Below are 24,707 nucleotides of genomic sequence, written 5' to 3' on the forward strand. Positions count from 1 at the left end.
ACTCTCGCACAAAAGCCAGCTCTTCCGCCTTGCCTAACTTCCATTCAATATTTCCATCGTTTCTGTAGCACTCAATTTTTTAACCGTACTGTGGAAATGCACTTACTTAACTAAAGATGTAATAGTAACAACTGGAGTTGTTAAAAAAGGTGCTATAAAATTGAATTACTAGGACTAGTGAGTTGCTGGTTGCTTGATAAAATTTTCTACTCACTGCTACCTATTTACCTAATAATAAGATAGACCTGTTTTAGTTAAGGAGCTTTAACATTTATTTCACTAATGAACTTTCTTTATGAGCAATTAAGTTATCTGATTGCATTTCGACCAAGATTTAATGGATAAAAAAATACCCTAAACATTAACATGTTATGAAACTCGTAAAAAATAATGATCTCATAATCATTATACTATCACAAGTTTTAAGTAACAACCAGCACGGATTCCATTTTGTTAATGAGTGTACATGACTGCGACGTAAACGTTGCGCATCTGCCACGCGTCCGAAACGAATTCGCTGCGCAACCGCGGCGTGTTCGTTGCGCGCCCGCAACGTATTCGTTGCGCACCCGCTCCGCTTTGAAACCGCTCGCAATCCGCTAGTGTGATATGTCACTAAGACTAAGAGGACCGGATCAATGCGGGTAGAGCCGCGGGGCACAGCTAGTGAATCTATACTACATACTATTATTATCAAGGAGAAAGATTTGATTAAAATCTCAAACTAATAGAACGCTTTCAAAAATTATTTCACCGTAGAAAAGCCTCATTTAATGTTGTTTTATTACGAGGTAACATTGGAGGAGCATCAAAATAAAAGAACAGATAAATAATAAATATATTTTATTACAATAAATAGTTAATTAGATAATACTACAGATCTTCATAGGGTGAGCCGCATCTTACGTTGTAGAAGTGATCACAGACCTGAAATGAAAATAGTGTGAATAATAAAAGCTTTATAAAGAAATATAATTTTACAGAAAGACAAAAATATAATTAATTCTATTCTATTCAAAATATAATTACTTCGTGAAAACCTAACTTTAGTTATTTCGAAGAGTCTTGTTAAACTGTTGTTTCTAGGTACTTTTTAGTTTAACCAAAATAAAATGCTTACGATTGCTGTTTTTACGAGAGGCAATTATAATATTATCGGGGATAAATTAAAGTATCTTTAAAACTACATTTATTTACCTGGAATTGTTCATTAAATAAAGTTCCGTTTGTGCACAAATCCGTGCTAACTAAATGTTGTCGCCAACAGAAATGGTACGCCTGAAAAAAAGTTATTATGAAAAAACTTTCTTAATATCATTTATTTTATACATATATATATGTATTCTGAATTTATAATACTGACATGATTTTAAAAGAGCAACTGTGAAGTTTCTTGCCTGTTCTTTCTGCTTTCCGAATCAATGTAACGGTAAATGTTAAAATATCTTATGACGATTCAAAAGTGCGTTTATAAGTCTAATTGAATAAATAAATGTTTAAGTTTGAATTAGCTCTATCGATATTGGGTTGGTATTTAGGTGGCCTATACGCTAATCCAGGCCGTACACTTTCGCATTTATAATATTAGGAGTAGAAAAATATTATGGCTATACCTGACAACCACTCTGCACATCAGCATAGTACCCCCTAGGGCGGCCAGCACAACTAAATTGAGTGGGGGGAGGCTTGTCAAACACGGGGTAAAGGGGAGGGTCGTGGGGTAGATGCAACGCGTGATAATAGTCGTAGGGTGCCTGGCTTATGGCTGTCGATAGCGCTGTAATAAATAAAGATTTGATTTATAAATAGAGAATATTGAAATTTCACACATACGTATTGTAGTTTTTGAATGGTTTAAGAATGAATTATTTTCAGGCAAACTGTTAAAACTTAAAATAAACGAATGAAAGTGAAGAAAATATACGTATTATTTACTTGCTCCTTATTATAATGGTCATTTCAAATATATTACAAGCATTTTAAATCTTGTGAGGTTTATGTTTGTTTAATCGCCCTTCAATTAAACTTTCAAAACTAACATAAACTTAGCATTTGTAGAAATAATTAATTAATTTTATTTTAGTATGTAATCTCATCAATAAATTAATGTATTTCATAAACAATAAACAAATTAAAAAATAAAACATACACTAAATTTAAAAAAAAATTCTACACACACACATAATCTCGTCCCCAAAACTTACCCAAAAGGAACATTGCAACAATTTTAAACATTTTTATAAATTAAAAAATAACGGCACGCTACGTACACCACGATAAACACTAATGAATGGCTTGTCATATGTGCACTTACTACATTTAATTTAGAATGTTAGTACTGATATGGGTATGTGGATGGCGTTATGCGTTACTGTGGTTATTTTGAATTAATTGACACTTAATTAAATTGAGACTTAGTTCAAAAAGACACGATTTTTTAATTTTTAGGACTAAGCTGATGACATATTTATTTAATGAACTGTATTCCATATTCTCTAGCACTGGGAATATTATAGTATTTTTGGGATAAAATAAAATTTTCAAAAACATTAATTTACTAGCTGTAGCCAACTCTGCTATGCTTAGCTATGGCGCATTATGGCTAAAAGAAAAAATATACTAATAGACAATATTTGAAGTGTTTTGTGTAGGTATCGTTGTATATCGTAGAAATATGCTCTACAATCTACATAATTAATACCGAACTCTTTGATGTAAAAAGCGTAATTTCGCTAGAAAAATTGTGTACTGTAGGTTAATAAGTTATATATAACATCAGAGTAAGCTAAATAACATTTAAATAATGCTCGTTAATACTCTTAATTTCGTAGAAAGGAAGGAGTTTTTATATAATTGTTCAAATAGCTTACAGTTTACACTATTGCATAATACCATTCAAAGGATCTCGTATCATTTTCGCATGACCCGAAGGCTGTATTAGATACTCGACCTTGTATGTCATCAATACTGACCATATTCAATTAAAACTATGCTCATACCTTGGTGTTACTTCCTGAAATTTTTCACTTTGTGAAAACATATGTTTTATTTCTGTTACGTGAAAATTATTATAACTTTATAACTATTATATTATAACTTTTTTGCCTCGGTGGTACCAACTAGCCTTATATAGTTACACTATTGCAAATTTAATATTATTTATAAAGGTAATATTATGACGAATCTATAAAATGCAAAAAAATAAAATGTTGTGTGGTTTTATCAAACCACGGTAAAAGTGAAACTGTTCGAACCAGTTCGAACGGTTCCGAACACTGCTTTGTGTAGCGCATGTCGCGTGCCGAGTAGGTATACCTACTCGGCAGCCGCGATACACGCGACATGCGCTACACAGACCAAAAAGTTTGAGACGATGTAATAAAAGTTTCACTTTAAAAATGTTGTTAATTTATGTCCTTTTTTTGTAATACATTGCACCTCGAACTATAGGCGTTATGTTTTCTGAAGATTGTTGTTGATTGAATAATAACGATCTTTAATATATCGAAAAAAAATTGCTGATAATACATAGTCTGTATATTGTAAATTATTATTTGTACCTACATAAATGTAGATTATAATTTGATAAATTTAGCTATGTAGTAAATTATTTGATATAATATAATATGTATAATGTGTATTAATACAGTAGGTACACTATAATTAGCATTATAATTCGATCTTAGATTACGTAGGTTAATACATTTTCGGACTGGCTTATTTTAAATTTTAATTTTGGTATATAAGGTATCCGTTCCATTTTGTTAATATATTGAATTCATTAGGATAAGTATAAAATAACAGTTTGATTGTGTTATTACTTGTACTAGGCGTTTAATTGAATAGCTTATTTAACGAAAACGAAAGGATTAATCAAATTCTGATACTCTAAATAAATAATAGAATGTCTAAAAAATCTATAAGCTTATGTAGGATTGTTTGTTTCCAAGTGCACCAAACTCAAAACAAGAATTATTAAAAATTTTGTTTGCCTATACCTCATATTCTTGTTTATATACTGAATTAATAAACTCTAGTCATTAAAATATTAAAAATCTAGTACTGTACGTATGTAAAAACATGAATACTGACCTTTAATCGACATTCTAATTTCTAAACTTTGACAGTTGGTGAATAAACGAAATTTGAGATTCGGTTGACCTCAGAAGTCACTTTGTGTGGAATGCGCGGGCGCAACTATGTTCGTTCCTGCATACTATTTACCGCGGCTTATGATCAAAGCTATGAATAATATAATACTTATACTTAAATTAGAACGTAGATATTAGAATGTAGGTTTTAATTTAGTGTAAGTACTGCGGCGTTCGATAAATGAAAACTAGACGATCCGACAAACGCTGTGCTATCATACCATTCTTATTACTTAGGGATATAAAAAAATTACGGCCTATTATCAGATATACCAAATACCTATATAAAAATTACAAAATTCAGGTGTGCTGTTTAGGAGGAGTTTGATTACTTATGCACTTTGAAACGAGAAATTATAATCTGTCAGATAGCAGGTTTAACAACTAAAATTTTAATGTTAAGAACATTTTAATAAAAAACCGGCCAAGTGCGAGTCGGGCTCGCGCACAAAGGGTTCCGTAGCAGCAAATATAATAAATTACAGTTAAATCAACCTATCTCAAAAACTATAAGAGATACTTTGATCAAACCAAAAATCGTTGAAAGAGTTAATTAGCATGCATCACCTCTATTTTTTTTAGAATTTTATACCCCGTAGTTATAAAAATAGAGGGGGGGGGACATACTTTTTACGACTTTGAGAGCTGATATCTCAAAAACCGTTCACTTTAAGAAAAATGTTTTTTAGAAAACTTTATATCATTTTAAAAGACCTTTCCATTGATACCCCACACGGGTATGTACATCGAAAAAAAAAATTTCATCCCTCAGTTACATGTATGGGGGGCCCCACCCCCAATTCTTTTTTTTACTATTTAGTGTCATATTTTTGTAGCGGTTCATACAACACATATTCCCATCAAATTTCATCACTGTAGTACTTATAGTTTCCGAGTAAATCGGCTGTGACAGACGGACAGACGGACAGACGGACAGACGGACATGACGAAACTATAAGGGTTCCGTTTTTGCCATTTTGGCTACGGAACCCTAAAAAGCGATAGAAGTTCTTCATATTATAAATTTATTATTTATACATGTATAAATTTAATTACTAGGTACGGTCCTATAGGTTACTACAGATAAAAATGTAATACTTTGAAGATCATTTAAAATCAATGACCCTAAAGTGAAGGAAATAAGCACCTGCATTGTCAAAACAAGACTTCAATGGTAACATATACATAATAATATATTCATTTGTTATTGTTATTCAGATACATATTTATCAAGAGGATGTAAATGTAAATTTGGTCTTGTATCCGATGAAGGAGACTCTATCGATTTTGTTTGCATTTTTGTGTAGGTACATAGGGGAGACCGGGTACAAAAGTAACACTTTGTACTTGTACCTTGATTTCTGACTGGGTGTTACCGTTATCATTAAATTAATATAACCATATTTAAATTTAGTTTATATTCTTTACACTAGCACCTCAATTTATTATATTATGTAGTGTTTTATATTCATAAAGTAAGTTTAAAAAAAAATCGTCAGTTGTTACTTTCGACCCCGTAAGCAGGTCGAAAGTAACACGTCGTGGGTCGAAAGTAACAAGTCAAAGGGGTTGGTAATTAATACAATATTATGATGGTAAATCAACAAATTATTTGTTTAAAGACTTTGTATTAATAACACATATCAACTTTTGTATTTTAAATATAATACTTGCAAATATAATACAAAACAATCGATAAAAAATATTCGAAGTTCAAGTCATGAGATTAATTAAGGGAATCATTATTTTATAATTAAAAATTCTGCATCCCGCATCCATCCACTAGCATTCCCAGCTCCAGCACAACCAACAGGACCCTCGGCAATACGAAAAAAGCGGAATGTGTTCTCCTAGAGCATTAATGGCAACAGCAACAGTTACTAATTTTCCAGGCTCTGCTAAGGTTATGGCACCTACTTGTTTAATCCCTTTTTAATCTACAAATTTGGTTTGTGGTCACCCCTGTCTCGTCCATATTCCAAGTATCTTTTGGCTCAAATTGGTATCTTTCACAATACCTCAGCAAGGTTATCAAAAAAATTATTCACATTATGCTCGTTGATGGAGATAACTGAAAATAAACTGCAGAGCACTCGATTATATAGTCGCGTAGATTACTTTACTTGTTATTAGTAAATCTCGATCGACGCAAGATAGCTGCACTAGTATTACGGCTTATAATTTTTTTATAAATCTATATACTTAATGTTACATGGCAAATATTATATTTTTGCAAGGCCTCTAATTGTTGTACCATCTTTCAAAATGCTCTTCAGCCGTGTTGGTAATTCCTCGATCAGTAGTTCTAATGCGTTGTCGCGGCATTCTGTTGAAGTAAAGATGTACATAAAAATATACATAATCATAATGGGACAAAAATAAAATGTTACTTTTGTACCCATAGGGCTATGTTACTTTTGTACCCGTCTATATTTTTGCCAAGACGTGCAACAAAACTTTAAAACGGAACGTGCTACATAAAAATGATTATGAGCAATGTACAATTACTCTAATCAAGAATGGATATGCAAACATTCAGATTTCTATCATCCTTTTAAGACTACGTAAACGGTTAATAAAAAAATGTCGAAAATCTTACTTTTGATTCGTGAAAACACGTAGCGTCCTGTCACACAGCCTAACAGCGCGTGGCGCACGCGGCGAATGAATACAATTAAGGGGGACGCTCTCGGCTATCGCCTGACAGAGGCTTAGCGGTGTTCGCCCATTGGATAAATCTAGAGAGCATTTGTTACTTTCGACCCACCGTTACTTTTGTACCCGGTCTCCCCTACATATATTCATACTACATATATTCAGTAGATAAGTATTAAAATAGATCGCAAAGTATTCGAAAAGTGAAAGTGTTCTGACAGAAAAATGTTTGATAATTCAGCAGAAATTATTGAAAATATTAGAGAAATTCATCCGCTTCTGTGAATACATTATACCTTCATGTAAATTGCACACGGATTCGAATTTAGTTACTACAGTAGCCTATAGCTGTGACCTATAGATTCGAACCTCACAATTAAGCTCACAATAATAAATTATATGTGTCTTATATTACACTTTGATACAACCACAATAAAACTTTCTTTCTTAACTAATTTCTTTCAAATATGTAGTCAAAATCAATACAGCCGTAAGTAAATCCAATCCTTTCATCCATTAGGCAATATATAAAACCATCGACCACTTGTCAAATATAAACATGATTAATACCCAGGTTTTATCTATACCTACTTTAATTGCTGTGCGCAGACGCAATTAATCACTTAACGAATAGATAGCGGTTATCTATTTGAGAAAAAACAAAAAGTCGATTATGATCGATTAACCTAACCTCTATATGACGGTTCAATGCCGGGTACCTTAACTGGTATTTGACCTTTGACAAAATATGTACCTACCTATCGAAACTGAAACGCAAATATTTATTCAAATAAGTAGATTTATTTTTCAATCTTAATTATTCTTATGTCTTGTGTTGCCAGACTTTACTAGCTTTGCCAACGACGAGCAAAAACTGACATGCCCTTTAGACGTTAAATCTATACTAATACTAGCGGTCCGCCCCGGCTTCGCCCGTGGTACGTGTTTACGTTTTCTCTACATAAGAACCATCCTCGTACTTCAAGGAATATAATAAAAAAAGAATTATCGAAATCGGTTCAGCCGTTCTCGAGTTATGCGCTTACCAACACATTTTGCGATTCATTTTTATATATAAGAAAGATTATAAAGAGGAAAGGTTTGTAATTATGTAATTATGTATGTATGTATGTCTTATGTATGGTTTTCACGCATAAACTACTGGACCGATTTCAAAAATTCTTTCGTCATTAGAAAGCTGCATCTTTACTGAGCAACATAGGCTATGCATTTTCAAAATCTATACATACTAATATTATAAAGAGGAAAGGTTTGTAATTATGTATGTATGTATGTATGGTTTTCACGCATAAACTACTGGACCGATTTCAAAAATTCTTTCGTCATTAGAAAGCTGCATCTTTACTGAGCAACATAGGCTTATGCATTATCAAAAAAATTAGAGATCCTTACCAAAAATGCAATAATGTAACCCAAGGTGTAAAAAATTCCTCAATAAAACTTCTGTCATCGCGTGCGCTGCGGAATCTATTGAAGATAGAACAAAAAAATGTTCTACGGTATTATAGAATGGATCAATATCTACAAGAAAGTCCGCGATACCATATGTCCATCTTCAGTAGTTATGTTATACAGACTTTCAAATTTATATTAATTTGTGAGGATTATTCAAACTCAAACTCAAGTAGGTAACTACAAATTAATTTCTCTATGTATCCTTATCCAATATAGGTTAGATTATAATCAGACTGGTTCTAACTAGGTAAGAATTGTCTGCTGCATACAAATTTAAATCTCAATTTTATTGTTATCAGAACATTTTTAAACAGAGATGAATACCTAAACAAGCGCTACTGAACTTTTTTTCATATTCACAAATCACATGGATTAATATGAAACACCTTATTAAACTGTTGCTACCTTCAAATATGGATACCGCCTCAAGTCCACATCCTACACTTTTATAACAAGCCCTAACAGCTATGTTCACATACAAAATTTAAATTATTATCAGTAGATCAAGTTTCTTGCATTCCACCTTGTGACCCTAAGGTTATGCCGCATAAGTCGATGTGTGGACTAGTTTATTCATTCTTGTTTGACTCTCGTTTTTTATTTACATGACCAGTATATATTTAGATATATGTGCTAGCTGGAACCCACTGCGTCTTTATAGTGGGGAAATCTTGCATAGATACTCCCGGCCTCTGGGAATGGAGCCGTAAAAAATTTGACTATGTAGTAATCCAAACTATGTTGAACTTATCCCTATAATATCAAGTTTTGTACAGATGTGACCAGCTATTATATAAATAATTTTTCGCAGTAAGAGCTGATATTTTCTTGCCTTTGCTCTTCATTCTTTAAAATTTTACACAGAATCAAATATGATACCCAATCAGTTGAAATACTGGACTCTTACTGGACTATAAAAATATTCAAAATGCCTGAATTGCCTGAAAACGGGCTAATTAACGTTTTTTACACGGGCCGTGATAATTTCAACAGATTAATTAAAAATAAGAGACCAAAATAGAGTAGGGTAGATATAATTATTATTTAATAAAATACAAATGACCAGTCTTTTATTTTAGTAACTTAATTACAACTTTTGAATACCATAAAGTATTTATATCTAAGAATCACATTATTTTGTATTATTTTCAAATCTATTTAGACAATATCGTACATGGTATATTATTTTCTAATAGGATACAACGCCATCTCGTTTTAGATGACATAAACACATTTTATAATAACGCCATCTGTATATTTATTACAGCACTATCAGTAAATCACAACTAAACAGTAAACACACGTCAACGTCAATAGTCAACACTCATTTTACAAACGAATACGCACAAACAGGCACAAACATTATCGTAAACAAGAAATGAAAAGAGGTCATACGTAGAAAGTTAGTCTCATTAACCGTTTTATGCGTAAGTATTTATACGCATTACGCAATTCATATACGCTGTATTCGTCGACTAGCATTAAAGATCATTTCCATTTTTTCCATTCATTCAAACAACTCTTCTAATTTCTTTTTGTCTTCGCACATGACGTCCCAATACGAAGGAGGGGCATCATTATCTTCAATCACTTCCTCTCGTTTCATGATAATTTCAAATGGAATAACTAATTGTATATTTATATGCGGCATAGGTAACACTGCTGTGATACTAACACCGTAATTTCTAGTCGCTAATTCACAAGTACCTATAGTTAGAGCATCATCAGGAATCTTAATATCTACAAAGAGTTGTTGTGTAGCCCCCACATCAATACTTCTTGTCTTAGAATCTGTGCCAGGAACATCATGTTTAAAGGTAACATACTTTCTTCGCTTCTTCGGTGTTATCATCTCTACTATTTTCGTTTCCACAGCCGAAATTGCTACGTGACTTTTATTTGAGACTTCATATTCGAAATGCAGATTATCGCCTGCTTTCACGACGGAATCCAAAATCGTAGATTTGATATTGACTATAGAATCTGTACTTGCAAATGGATGGAATAGTTTCTTCTGTTCTCCATACGTTAAAGGTTCCCGGGATAACGTTGGTGTGGAATCTGAAGTTACTTGAATTTCTTTCCTGAAGCGTTTAGGGAACGCCATAAATCCTGGTCTTTCGAACTTCATTGAAACGAAATATGCTACTTTATATTTTAAACTGTATTGTCCTTCTCGTCTGTATACATTGGTTGAAGGAGGCACTCTTTCAGGTATTATAAATTTAAAGGGAGTGTTGTAAGATCCAGCATTTAGTGTTGTTCCATTTTGATCATTTTTGTCAAGGATAACTTCATTGCTATCTACGTACCTTTCTTTGTTAAATGACGTACTTTGTCTCCGGGATGAGGATTTAACAACACGGACAGTTCCCATACCTTTTAACGACATAGTTATACGTTTAAACACTGTGTTTTCATTGACTGCATATTTAATTTCACCTGTAACCACACTGCCAGCTAAAAACACTCCTTCAGGGGGTGTTTTTAAGTTTATTTCACAAGTAACACCCATGTTGGATCTGCCTGTTGTTTATTATACTTTGTCCAAGGTTGATTTAGAATAGCACTTTTATCAACACCTATTATACGTACGGAATCGTTTATCAGATTTGATACTCTATGCATTTATTATCTGTGAGTCACTATCAGTTGATAACTGGACTAAGAATATAGAAATATTTATAATTCAAGAGAATTAATGATGACGCAACAGCCCCGTCTGACGGAGTTCCTGCAACTAAATACGAAACGCGTTTCTCGTTTATGAACACATAATTTTATATTCTTGTTGAATGCTGATGACTTCCTATGTGGCTATGTATAATAATGTACATATTGCTCTTAAACCATGAATATGGTTACAAAGACGGTCAGTGCACTCGCTTTAAATCTACACTAATATTATAAAGCTGTTTTTTTTATCGAGGAAGACTATAGGGCAAATTGGCTATATCATCACGCTAAGACCAATAGGAGCAGAGGAATGCGGGTAAAACCGCGGTATAAAATAAACCTATTACTAACTCAACAATTTTTACTAATTATCATTAGGGCGTAGTTCTAACATAAGAATCCACTTTATGATATTTCAGATTACGTAGAATGTAGATAATACTCGTACTTAATACCGTAATTAAAATTTTAATTGAATGCATAATAATTTACCTTTTGCATGTTATTTAATTACTCGATGACGTCATGCCAATTATGTATATCTGTGTTATGGAAATAATTACGTTTCCTCCCTTTAAATAAAAATATTGCTGATGAGAAACACATTTTATCTTTACTCAATGCAACGAACGCGTTTTCATTAATTATTATGCCAAATTTTCTATGCATGTAAAGATCTTTTTACTCTTGCAAATTAGCTGTATTTTGTTATTTAAATGACCCGAATATCATAATAGACGTGAATTCGGCCATGTAATATATGTAATAGCAAGCCATTTTTAACCTAGGAATTAGGAACCAAATTGTAAAAAAATATTTGTACCGATATGATCGTAAAAGTTTAACAGTCAGACAGAATACTACCTACCTAATGCTAATTTGATTTGATAAGTTGGCTACCTACCTAACTATATCTAGGGGAAAGATAATTTTTTTTTATGACTTCTCTAATAGGGACAGAGAAAGCCACTTTGTTTTATACTACCTATGTAGTGATTAATAATCATGCAGGATGAGGTAGCTTTGCAATTATTGCAAAGCCTTTTCGCTTTTCTATGCCGATTGCCGAATAATATGTAGACCTATACTGCGTATTAAAGTCAAATGCGCATTATTAGCTTAATTTAGTTTATTTCAAAATCAATCATCTTCATGTTCTTTATCTTCGCACATAACATCCCAATACGACGGTGGATCTTCCGTTGGAACATTTTCAGTGTTGGGCATCACTTGAATTGGCATTCTGAGGTCAAAATTTATATGTGGCAAAGGTAATGCTACTGTTATATAAACGTAATAATCTCTAGAAGCAAGTTTACAACTGTCTATTGTTAATGCATTGTCAGGTATATTAATTTCGACCGTCATTTCTTGCGTGTTCCCGATTTGTATACTGCCTGTTTTAGTTTCTGTGACGTCCAAATCACGATTGAAAACAACGGATCGTCTCGATTTCTTGAATTCAATAATTTCCACTATTTTCATCTGTACATACTTAATTTTAACGTTACTGTGATTCGCCAATTCGTAACAAAATTGTACGTTATCTCCCGCTTTTACAACAGAATTCAAAATTGTCGCCTTCAAATTTATAATAGAATCTCTCATTGAAAAAATGTGAAATAACTTCTTTTTTTCACCGACTGTTACTGGCGTTTGTGGTAACGTCGGTATAATGTTTGAAATTATTTGAATATCTTTTTTATAACGCTTGGGAAAACTTATTAAGCCTGGCCGTTGAAATTTTATTGTTATATAATAAATCACTTTATATCTAACTGTGTGATTTTTATCGCTTCTATAAATATTCACAGATGGCGGTATTCTATTAGGAATATTGAACTGAAATGAAGCCGTATAAGATCCAATTTTCAATGTCGTCCCATCTTCATCCTTTGCTTTGTCTAAAAGTATTTGCTCTATATTAACATATCTCTCAGTATAGTGATCGGTAGAATTTTTTTCATTTTTATTGGAATTATTATATTCAATAGACGTAGTTCCAATACCTTTTAATGATACAGTGATCTTTTTAAAAGCAGTATTTTTATCTACGGCGTACTTTATTTCTCCTGATAATATACGGCCCGTTAAAAACTTTCCACCCTCGGGGGTATTTAGATTAATTTCACAGAAACTGCACATTACTTCACTTTTAAATCGTAAAGGTATATCATAAAAATAATATGAAAATTTATAAAACAATAAGACGTATTCTAAATCATTGTATTTATCACAATTTATCAAAGATTGATCAAAGACTAGTGACAGAGATAAAAAAAAAGATAAAATTCTTGACACAAACTAAAACCAAGAAGATAAATAAAGATGAAAGTTAAATTTGAGGTTTTATAAGTCATCTGTGACTTGTATATTTATGAATTTTATTTATTTAATAAGTCGTATTCAGAATATACATAAAAAATCTTTGTTATTTGCGAATTTTCAAATTTATAGTCCCAAATTGTGAGTAGGTGTCATATGTCATATTTCAAGAAAAAAGCTAAATTAAAAGCTGTCACATAACACAGTGTCACTTGTCAGTTGTCAGTTCCTCAGATGTCACTTCCCTTTTCTGTTGATTTTACTAATGTGTAGAAATAAGTTAATTATTTTGTTTGTTAACTTTTTAAGATATGATCAAATAATATTCGTATATTTCCTAAGTTAAGAGAGAACCATGAGTAACATTTATATTCAAGAACCACCCGCGCTTGGGAAGGTAACTCTAGCGTACAAAATTAACTTTATTCCGATGTCTACTTTTTAACAGTATCGATATTATAAAATAATTATCCTCTGCCTTATCTCTCGTATTCCTTACATTTATTTTTAATCTATATTCTGTATCTATCCTAAAGAAAGAAAATTTATTTGTTGTTTTTTTCTAGGTGCTCTTAAAAACAACCGCAGGAGATATCGACATTGAGTTATGGACGAAAGAAACCCCTAAAGCGTGTCGAAACTTCATACAACTATGTATGGAAGGATATTATAATGGTAAATGTTTAATTGACCATTTGTAATTTTGTGTGAAAGTTACCTACTGAGAACTTTATAATAATATTATATTGCACATTTTAAATAGTATGAAATGTATACTTATTTCCACTGAAATAATGCATAATGTACATATTGTTATCTTTTTATAATGCATCACATTACACCTAGTATGTAATCAATCCAAAGTAACAGAAATTTGTCACAAGGAGATGATTCAAATTTTGACCTATCCTTATCAATATTAAACCATTTATTATAAAACATCCATTATTATAACTTGTTCATCCAAATTATTATATAAAAACTTATTTATTGAAGTCAATATTAACTAATATTTCTTTTAATTTTCCAGGCACAATCTTTCATCGTGTTGTTCCTGGTTTTATTGTGCAAGGTGGAGACCCTAATGGGGATGGCACTGGCGGAGAATCTATTTATGGTGGCACTTTTAAGGTACATTTATTCTTATTGTTAACTAGCCTGCGGTTTTACCCCCATTTCTCCGCTCCTGTTAGTTTTAACATGATGATGTATAGCCTATAGCCTTCCTCGACAAATGGGCTATCTAACACTGAAAGAATTTTTCAAATCGGACCAGTAGTTCCCGAGATTAGCGCGTTCAAACAAAAAAACTCTTCAGCTTTATAATATTAAGTATAGATTTATTTAATGAGTTTGGAGTTTCTTGCCGATTCTTCTCCATAGATACTGCTTTCCGAATCGGTGGTAAATTTTAAAAATATGTATTGACGTTTCAAAAGTGCTTCTCGAAGAAGTCTAATTGAATAAATAAATGTTTGAGTTTGAGTTTAATTCCCAGGATGAGTTCCATTCCCGTCTACGTTTCAACCGGCGCGGTCTGGTCGCGATGGCGAACGCAGGGAAGGACGATAACGGTTCGCAGTTCTTCTTTACACTCGCTCCAACACCAGAGCTGCAGAATAAACACACTATATTCGGGAAGGTTATTGGTGAATATGATATCTTTTTTAACTTTGGTTTTCATAAAAAAAATGGCTAACATACAACATAGTTATAATATGTTACATAAAAATTATCAAGAAAAACAGTCAAGCCTAGAAATATGGCAACAAATGCTATCTGCGTTTAGATTTTTATTATGTGCATAGAAAAAACATCAACATAATACTTTTCATAACTATAAAAGAAACGGCGCTACGATTTTCTATATCTTATTAAAATTCCTTCCCACTTATTAAAAAGACACTAAATTCCCATTTACACTACAAATGTAAAAATTTCAGGTGACTCAATATACAACATACTCAAGTTAGAAGACGGTCTGATAGGCCCCGACGATCGGCCCGAACACCCACACAAAATTACATCCACAGAAGTGTTAATTAACCCTTTCAATGATATTGTGCCGAGAATAATAGAAAAGCGGGATGTTGAAGTACCGAAAAAGAAGAAAAAAAAGGAGCGGCAGGGGGTTAAGTATGTATATAGGATAATAATTTTAATATTTTTGTTGTAACATGCTATATGTAATTACTAGGGCCTTATTGGTTGATTGTTTTAACTATTGAAATGCTAATAATATTTTAGAGTAAACATTTTTGTTACTTAAGAGTAGCTGACTGAATTATTTTTCTTTTCAAAAATGTGATATTTTGTTTATTATTTTTCTTTTAATAGACATAAAATGATCTTCGATACATAATCTGCTACACGAAAATTAATTTTCCAATTATAACCAATACTTTCCGAGATTAACGTGATCAAACAAACAAACACTTAAACCTCACAACCTTACCGTTTTAGCTGTGTATTATTTCTTTCTGATCTTTTTGTTTTCTGCACCCTCGCCTGTCACCCCTGACTGATCAATTTGAACTCCGAGGTCCTCCCACTGAGCCACCACTGCTATTAACAAAATATATACTACACTCATTGAGGTATTATTACCAGAGAGGGCACCGCAAACAAAATCTGTGCGACAAGCGGGCCGGGGTGGGGCGGCTAGTGAGTCATACACTTTGTAGATATTCTGCCTCTTATTATTTATAAATTAAAACCAATCAATGTAACAAATAAATATTGTTTATCTTATTAAAAAAATATGAATCAACTTATCAATTAAAACCAATCAATGTAACAAAAAAAATTGAGTTTGAGACTATTGACTCTAACTCGTGTTAAAAATAGTGTAGTACCGATGTCCTCTCTAGTACGTAGCACATGTAACTCAATGACTACTGGTATTAAATTTATATGTAACTAGCGGTCCGCCCCGGCTTCGCCCGTGGTACATGTTTACGTTTTCTCTACATAAGAACCATCCTCGTACTTCAAGGAATATAATAAAAAAAGAATTATCGAAATCGGTTCAGCCGTTCTCGAGTTATGCGCTTACCAACACATTTTGCGATTCATTTTTATATATAAGACTAGCGGTCCGCCCCGGCTTCGCCCGTGGTACATATTTACGTTTTCTCTACATAAAAACCATCCTCGTACTTCAAGGAATATAATAAAAAAAGAATTATCGAAATCGGTTCAGCCGTTCTCGAGTTATGCGCTTACCAACACATTTTGCGATTCATTTTTATATATAAGAGAAAAAATTATATGATACTTCTAGAAACTTTGGTCTCCTTTCCTTCGGGGAAGAAGCGGAGGAGGAGGAGGGGGAGGCGCAGGAGTACAGAGGGAAACCGAAATCCACGCACGATTTGCTCGAAGACCCCAAACTTAGCAAGAAAACCGCCGCCGGTAAGTATTTTTCATATTATTTAGTTTAAATGGATATGCTGCTGGAAAACTGTATTTGCTTTACAGAAGAATATAGATTACAGAATATTTTCTTTTTCTGGAAGTGTGATACGAGATTTATATATAAATTAATAAAATTTCAGAATTAGAACTCGAACAAGGAACGGTAAAGGAATTGTCAACTCTCGAACAAGAGAAGAAAAATGAAGAAACAGCAGCCGCAGTAACAAATATAAGAGATAAGTTGAGTAAAAGAGATCGCAGTCCCGAAGAAAGAGATAGTAAGAGAAAGAGAGAGGATAGTGGGAGTGAAGGGGAGTATTATTTGGGAAAGGAGAGGGATATTGAGAGGAGGAAGGAAAGGTAAGTTTGTTTGTTTGTTTATGTAAACTCTTTTTTTTTAATGCTAGATATATAAACTAATAATATTATAAAGCTGAAGAGTTTGTTTGTTTGAACGCGCTAATCTCGGGAACTACTGGTCCGATTTGAAAAAATATTTCGGTGTTAGATAGCCAATTTATTGAGGAAGGCTATACGCATCACGCTAAAACCAACAGGAGCGGAGCACTGCGGGTAAAACCACAAGGCACAGCTAGTATTTAATATTTATCTGTTCTGTCTTTGTGTAAGATTTGACACACTCAAAGTTATTATTCCTCATTTTTCTTTGACACTTCAAATTAGCAAAATATATACAGTTAACGCAATTCCTAAAGCATTTTTTTTTAAATATGATCACATAATATTCACAATATGAATTTTTACGTGATTAAATAATCAACTGTTTCACAGATAAAAACTGTTTGATAAATAAACACGTAGTTATAAGCTAAAATTGATAATTATTTTGATTTTGAAGATATTATTAAGCTATTGCATAGCTTCTATCGCGGGCCTTGAGCGCGGGGACCGAATCGAATCGAGTCGAGTCGGGAGAGAGTCGAGTCTATCGAATTCCGTAACGAAAAAACCTCACGCTCCCCACTCCGGTGTGGCTTGAAGGCATAGCATGCAATAGCTTTACCGCGGCAGTCCCCGAGTGCCACACGTCTTTTTTGTATGTAGATTTAAACTTCAAAATATCACACCACTAAACACTTTACAGGGACAGAATACGCGACGAGATCAAACAACTAAAAAAAGAGATGAGAGGAGCGAAAGAGGAGAAGATAGAGATTCAACAAGAGAAAGAAGAGATAAAAGAGATTGAGTCCAACGAAATGTACCAGCAGTTTGTGGAAGAACAAGAGAAATATAAGAAGATGAAAGAAGCTATACCGAAGAAGGGAGCGGCAAGGTAGTTATTATTTTTTTAAGGGCCGATTTTTCAATGCTTGGATAAAACTTATCCGCCCAATAAAGTATTACACGATAATATTAAAATGTCACGTAAACTGTCAAATACGGATAATTAGAATACGTTTTTAAAATGGTAGTTTTATACATTATTCGACGAATAAGTTTTAACCAAGGATTGAACAATCAGCCCTTAATATACATATTTATATTTGCTATAACTTTACAATTATTCGGCGGTTATTTTGGTTTTTGATATAGATGCCCTGGCATGGCATGGGCATAAAAAACTGTGATAAGTATGATAAAAATGATAAATAAATAAAAACAATTATTTAAAAATAAACTAGCAGTATTAAATATTATATAAACCAAAAATAAAACGGTGCAGGTATTTTGATCAATTTATATGTACCAAATCAAGTATTGAGGAAAGTGGCCAACACGACGCAATATGAAATTTCATCAATTTTACATCTTTGAAGATCAAGATTATACATATAATAGAAGTCAGTATTATAATATACTCAAGAAGAAATACGTCTTTTCAGAAGCAGACGTTCAAAGCTAACCCGAGATTCGATACCAAAGAAACCATGGGTCAAGAATTTGTATGAAAATCGAGATTATCCCGACAACTACACGGACTCGAAATTTCTAGAACATTTAAGAAAAAACCTGTACATTGAAAAAGTGACCCTAAAAGAAGCGGTACAAGGCTCATTTCGCGTTGTTCTACGATTGTGTCTATGTGTGCTATACGGAGTTTTATACACGTATATGTATAATAAATGGATTCACACACACACGGTTATTTATTCGTCCATTATTGTTACTATAGTGTGTTTCAGTTTGTATGTGTGCGTGGAAAAAGCTGTTTTCGTACATTGTAAGGTTGTGTTAGTGTATCTGGTTATAGGTTATATTCTTTCGCCAATTTTACACACATTGACAGACACAGTGAGCACAGATACAATATACGCGTGGGCGGTTATAATGATGCTTATACACTTGATGTTTTTCGACTACAATGTGCCCGCGGCTTTCGTTTCGAAGTCACTATCAATAAATGCCGCCATTTTTGCATCCGTTTGTCTAGTTTCTAGGTTGAGTACGCCGTTCGATGCGTTCGTTTTATTGACTATATCTGTGCAATTCTTTGTGCTCAGCCCTAGATTATTTCAAGTATATTTGGGCACTAAATTATTTTTAATTTTGTTTTTTATAATTTTGACATTGACAGTTGTGTCACTGGCCAGCGTGTCAAATATATTGATGTTTTATTTTGTTTTATCTGTGCTAGTTTTGATCGGATACTGTCCGGTAATGTTTGTAAGGTGGCAAAAATATAAAGATAATAAATACGGGCCGTGGGATGAAGCGATTTTGAACAATTCTGACGAGTTGGATAGCAGTATTTTTGATTAATGTGTCTATGTTTAAATAATATAAAATTTAAGTTATGGACTGATTATTTAATTGCATTTAAGCGCTTATTTATTAGGAAAATTATTAATCACTTTGTAAAATGTGCTCAAATTACCAAATAATATATCTGTTATGTTCTTATTAAAAATGTAAATAACTATTGGAAATTGTCGTATAGGTAATATTTATTTATTTTTATTTTTATATGCGCGGCTTGCGCATATAAAAATGTACTAAAACTTCCCCCACCACGCTACTTTTTGGCCAAGAAGTTTGCCGGGCGCTATACCAAAGGTGATCATATATAAATTATTATAGGAAAACGGTTTGGTCGACTTAGGTATTTTTATTTAATTTAGAAGAATATTAAATCATGACAAATAACAGTATTTTTGTATTAAAAAAACTTTATTATGTCTAATGTTGTAATTCTATTCAATTAACGGGTATCTTATTATTTAAACTACATATATGTTACTAGAGGTCCGCCCCGGCTTCGCCCGTGGTACATATTTAGCAATAAAAGGTAGCCTATGTCCTTTCTCGGGTATCAAAATATCTCCATACCAAATTTCATGCAAATTGGTTCAGTAGTTTAGGCGTGATTGAGTAACAGACAGACAGACAGAGTTACTTTCGCATTTATAATATTAGTATGGATTATGTTTTTCACATTATTGAAACTGAAATGTAGCTTGTGTAGTTCATATATTAAAACGATATATGTAACAGATAGTATTTAAAATTAAATTGTATGTATAAACCCGATTAAAACGCTGCTCTTTGTTGAAGTTATTATTCATTTATTTTAATTTTTCTGGTCAATGGTGGTGACAGAGGGAGAGGATAATATGTATAATTAATTATTAAATAAATAGGATTTATTGCATTTGTAATAAGGTTTATAATGCCTTAATTAATTTTTAGGCATTTAGGCATTGTGGAGTCGATGTATATAGGTTGCCATTATTATTTTATTTAATTGTTAAATGAAATATAGTCAAAAGTGTATGTGTAAATAAATATTTGGTTATCAAAAGCCTACTATTTCATTAACCCTCTATGCTACTATTTTAAACGTTATTGGGCATTTTATTATTTTAGAAACGCTTTTCGAAACATGTCCTACATTCGTAAAAAAGATATCAAGGACTTTTAAAATGTAAAAAAATGTGACATCAAAGGAACATTTCTTCACAATTCATTGTAAATAAAAAGCATATTTAGCAGCAAACATATTTTTTACATGATTAATAGACAGCTGAAATTTTGGCCCATGTGATTTCTTTTACTGAAATATTCTCAAATACCTAATATTAAACCAAAATAATTAAAAGTTATCGTATTTTCTAGGCATCAGATATCAGTTAAACTAACTTAAATTATTTAATACTAGGTTTCCGCCCGCGGCTTCGCCCGCGCAGTCAAAGCAAAACCCGCATAGTTCCAGTTCCCGTGGGATTTCCGGGATTACGTCATTTTCCCGGAATAAAAAGTAGCCTATGTCCTTTCTCGGGTATCAAAATATCTCCATACCAAATTTCATGAAAATTGGTTCAGTAGTTTAGGCGTGATTGAGTAACAGACAGACAGACAGAGTTACTTTCGCATTTATAATATTAGTATGGATAATACGTTTAAGATGAAATTACAATTTATTTTCAGGGAAGACTTTACACTAAAGCTGCTGGCAAAGTTTAAAGATAAACTTCACGCTATTAAAGAGAAGAGTCAAGAGAAAACAACAGAAGAAGCTGCGGATGATGAAGATATCAATAATGGGGATTGGTAAGAATTATTTGATTTTTTATGCATATTTTATTTTTAACAAGCTTACCGTCCGCGGCTTCGCCCGCTTTGTCCAAAACCTAATAAATTATATACTAAAACCTTCCTCTTGAATCACTCTATCTATTAAAAAACCGCATCAAAATCCGTTGCGTAGTTTTAAAGATTTAAGCATACAAAGGGACACAGGGACAGAGAATGCGACTTTGTTTTATACTATGTAGTGATGTAGGTATTCCTAAAAAGTAAAAGCTTCAATATTAAAACACAAGGCTCTATTTCTATTTACTTTGAAAGAATAATAGGTATATTAGAACGAAAAGCCACATATGATAATATACAATTTATGAATTGTATCTATCAAAATACTTATCCTACTGTCCTAAATTATATTAAAACGCGATAAGAATGTATGTTTGTATTGATAAAACCACTGAACGGATTGTGATAAAACTTAGCAGTAATGTAACATGTACCATAACAACATATAAAGCTATAGAAATATTTGCATACTAGCGGTCCGCCCCGGCTTCGCCCGTGGTACATACATGTTTACGTTTTTTTTTCTTCATAAGAACCATCCTCGTACTTCAAGGAATAGGTTCCGCAGCGCACGCGATGACAAAATTTTTTACACCTTGTGTTACATTATTGCATTTTTTGTAAGGATCTCTAATTTTTTTGAAAATGCAATATAGCCTATGTTGCTCAGTGAAGATGCAGCTTTCTAATTGTGAAAGAATTTTTGAAATCGGTCCTTTCGTTTATGCGTGAAATCCATACATACATACATACATAATTACAAACCTTTCCTCTTTATAATATTAGTATAGATATTGCTTTAGTTCTAAATACTTCACACAATTATTTATAAGTAGTAATTAAATGCATTAAATTATTATTTCATAAATTTAAACCTTTTTGTTCAGGATGGGACATACTCTACGTTTTGAAGACAAAGGCGCAGTGCTAGCGAAGGACGCGTCGACGAAAAGCGACGATTGGTTCGATATATACGATCCCAGGAATCCTATAAATAAGAGAAAAAGAGAGAAATCTGATAAAAAGACTAAGAAATAAATGTATTTTTGATATTCTGTGTTTTTCCTTTATGACTAAAAACCTGATGGCATATATATATCTGTTGCTAATAATCGGAGTTTTCAATAATTATTTTGTGTGTAATGTAAAAACTTTAAAATATTGTAAATTACTAAGGATTTCCAATATGTATTTGGTAGAATATTTACTCAGATGACTTTACTGCTTCGATCTTTTAGTAAAAGTCAAAAGCATAATTTCGATAACTACAACCAAAAAAAGTACTAATTATCATTTATTGGCATCCAAGTTGGCATCGCATTGAAATAGACTATAGTTAGCATTCTAAGGGCCGACGCAGATATGGCGAAGCGCATTTTTCAATGCTAAACTATTATCGACATTTTTCTCATTAAAATAAAATCAAATAACAACAATCTATTTCGGCGTCACACACGAAAGGTGGCGCGCTGCGCTTTTTTAAATGTTATTTCAATGTTTTAATAATAATAGTTGGACAATGAAAAATGCGCTTCGCCTTATGGAATGCACATAGGAATCGTTGCCAAACTAGTAAAAATTCGGACTTGTTCAGACTATTTATTATAGAGTGTAGTAGCATAGAGTAAATTATGCATACTGTAGTCTAGTTTTTAATGAATAATGCAATATTGCCAAATGTTTGATGGAACTGGCCGTGTGGTACGATTTGTACCAGACAACACAAAAATTATAGTAGGTAATATTATTTAGCTGTGGAGTTTTTATCCACGGGACAAAGACCCAAATGCCCGTTCATTCAAAATTAATTGCCTTACATACATTTAATGTTTATTAGCGAGCAAAGCTAACTATCCTACTTATATTAAAAATGTGAAAGTTTGTGAGGATGAATGGATGTTTAATATTCTTTCACTTAAAAACTACTGATCCGATTACAATGAAATTTTGTATGTAGCTGAAGACACAGGAACGGGAACTATGCTATGCGGGTTTTTCTTTGAAAACTAGGGTGGATATCTAGTGGTTTTATACTTATTTAAAAGTAATAAAACTACAAATTGATGAACTTACATTTTATTTTTGGTCAATCTACACTAATATTATAAAGAGGAAAACTTTGTTTGTTTGATATTAATGAATAGGCTCATAAACTACTGGACCGATTCTAAAAATTCTTTCACCATTCGAAAGCTACATTATCCACGAGTAACATAGGCTAGGTTTTATCCCGGAAATCCCACGGGAACGGGAACTATGCGGGTTTTTCTTTGAAAACGCGGGCGAAGCCGCAGGCGGAAAGCTAGTTCTTCATAATATAATGCAAAGTCTATGATCAGTCTTTTGATTTGTCTATTATACTTGAGTCAGCTAGTTCTATGAAAGTGTAGTCATTTTATAATGTAAAAGTTGGTTTAAAAGAAATAAAACAACACTTATTATTTACTTTTTATTCACCACACACAAATTTTATGCTATGCACATTCTTATACTAAATATTTTGTAATGGCAGTAACTGGAACTTGGAAGACAGACATGTTTCTTTTTCATTCTTAACATATTGGTATAGGCACAGATAATATAATATACTACTACATTATCAAGTATATTTTGTAGATTAGGACTAAGTCTTTTAAACCGCCTTTAAATTTAAACACAACCAGATTTGAGCAATTTTTAATTCCATCGAATATGGACAGTATTTTTAACATATCATAATGGCAAATACAATATTATGTATGTAAAAATGTGAGAGACCGACTAACGTATACCGACCGATTTACGTACATTTTTAATTATTATGTCCTATGAGAAATATTTTATATTCTTTAGCACATTATTAACTAATGAAGGCTGTTTATTTATAATACATACTATAATAAAAAAAAAGGAAGAAGTAGAGTATCAATATTCTAAACTGTAGAGGAATGTTTTTAAACTATAGATAAAATTTATTGCACATAAAAATATATTAATCCATTTTTATACAAATTATTTCTATTACTTCATACAAAATATTTTTTGACAATTTAGCAACAATTTTACTCACCATTTTAATTTCAAATACTTTTTAACCAAATTGATGTCCATGGCTGTATTCAATTGAATTCAATAAATTAACAGAAAACATTAGGATGAACAATCTATTTTTAACAACTCATATAAAATAACAATTTCACACATCTTACAATGCAATACTTCACATTTATATGTGATTCAACTAAGAATAGATTGAATTTTATAACTAAACTAGCGGTCCGCCCCGGCTTCGCCCGGGGTACATATGAAAAATAGATGTTGGCCGATTCTCAGACTTACCGGATATGCACAGAAAATTTCATGAGAATCGGTCCACCCGTTTCGGAGGAGTATGCAGACTAACATTGTGACACGAGAATTTTATATATAAGATTCTTATAACGTCTTATAAGAATTTAGTCAGACAAATTAAAA

The 24,707-nt window shown here is 32.4% G+C and overlaps 3 protein-coding genes across 3 annotated transcripts; 1 reads left to right on the top strand and 2 right to left on the bottom strand.

The window, feature by feature from the left end:
- Positions 1 to 826: 826 nt before the first annotated feature.
- Positions 827 to 2,320, bottom strand: LOC149896553 (U-scoloptoxin(01)-Er1a-like). Its single transcript, XM_090117381.1, has 4 exons — positions 2,205 to 2,320; positions 1,614 to 1,777; positions 1,198 to 1,278; positions 827 to 927 (listed from the first exon to the last, which is right to left on the bottom strand). The coding sequence occupies exons 1-4, from the start codon at positions 2,233 to 2,235 to the stop codon at positions 874 to 876; spliced, it is 330 nt and encodes a 109-aa protein (XP_089973507.1). The 5' UTR covers positions 2,236 to 2,320; the 3' UTR covers positions 827 to 873.
- A 7,308-nt stretch (positions 2,321 to 9,628) lies between these two features.
- Positions 9,629 to 11,091, bottom strand: LOC149896554 (uncharacterized). Its single transcript, XM_090117646.1, has one exon. The coding sequence runs from the start codon at positions 10,795 to 10,797 to the stop codon at positions 9,790 to 9,792; it is 1,008 nt and encodes a 335-aa protein (XP_089973772.1). The 5' UTR covers positions 10,798 to 11,091; the 3' UTR covers positions 9,629 to 9,789.
- Positions 11,092 to 13,575: 2,484 nt separating this feature from the next.
- LOC149896555 (uncharacterized) lies at positions 13,576 to 19,603 on the top strand. The gene is made up of 9 exons (XM_090117591.1): positions 13,576 to 13,680; positions 13,850 to 13,958; positions 14,314 to 14,414; positions 14,782 to 14,932; positions 15,227 to 15,419; positions 16,567 to 16,697; positions 16,841 to 17,060; positions 17,806 to 17,997; positions 18,548 to 19,603. The coding sequence occupies exons 1-9, from the start codon at positions 13,639 to 13,641 to the stop codon at positions 19,422 to 19,424; spliced, it is 2,016 nt and encodes a 671-aa protein (XP_089973717.1). The 5' UTR covers positions 13,576 to 13,638; the 3' UTR covers positions 19,425 to 19,603.
- The last annotated feature ends 5,104 nt before the right edge of the window (positions 19,604 to 24,707 follow it).

This window comes from Colias eurytheme, chromosome 28 (genome assembly GCF_061535395.1).
Source record: "Colias eurytheme isolate Ceu_HAF_F1 chromosome 28, ilColEury1 Martin Lab GWU primary, whole genome shotgun sequence".
Classification (NCBI taxonomy): Eukaryota; Metazoa; Arthropoda; class Insecta; order Lepidoptera; family Pieridae; genus Colias; species Colias eurytheme.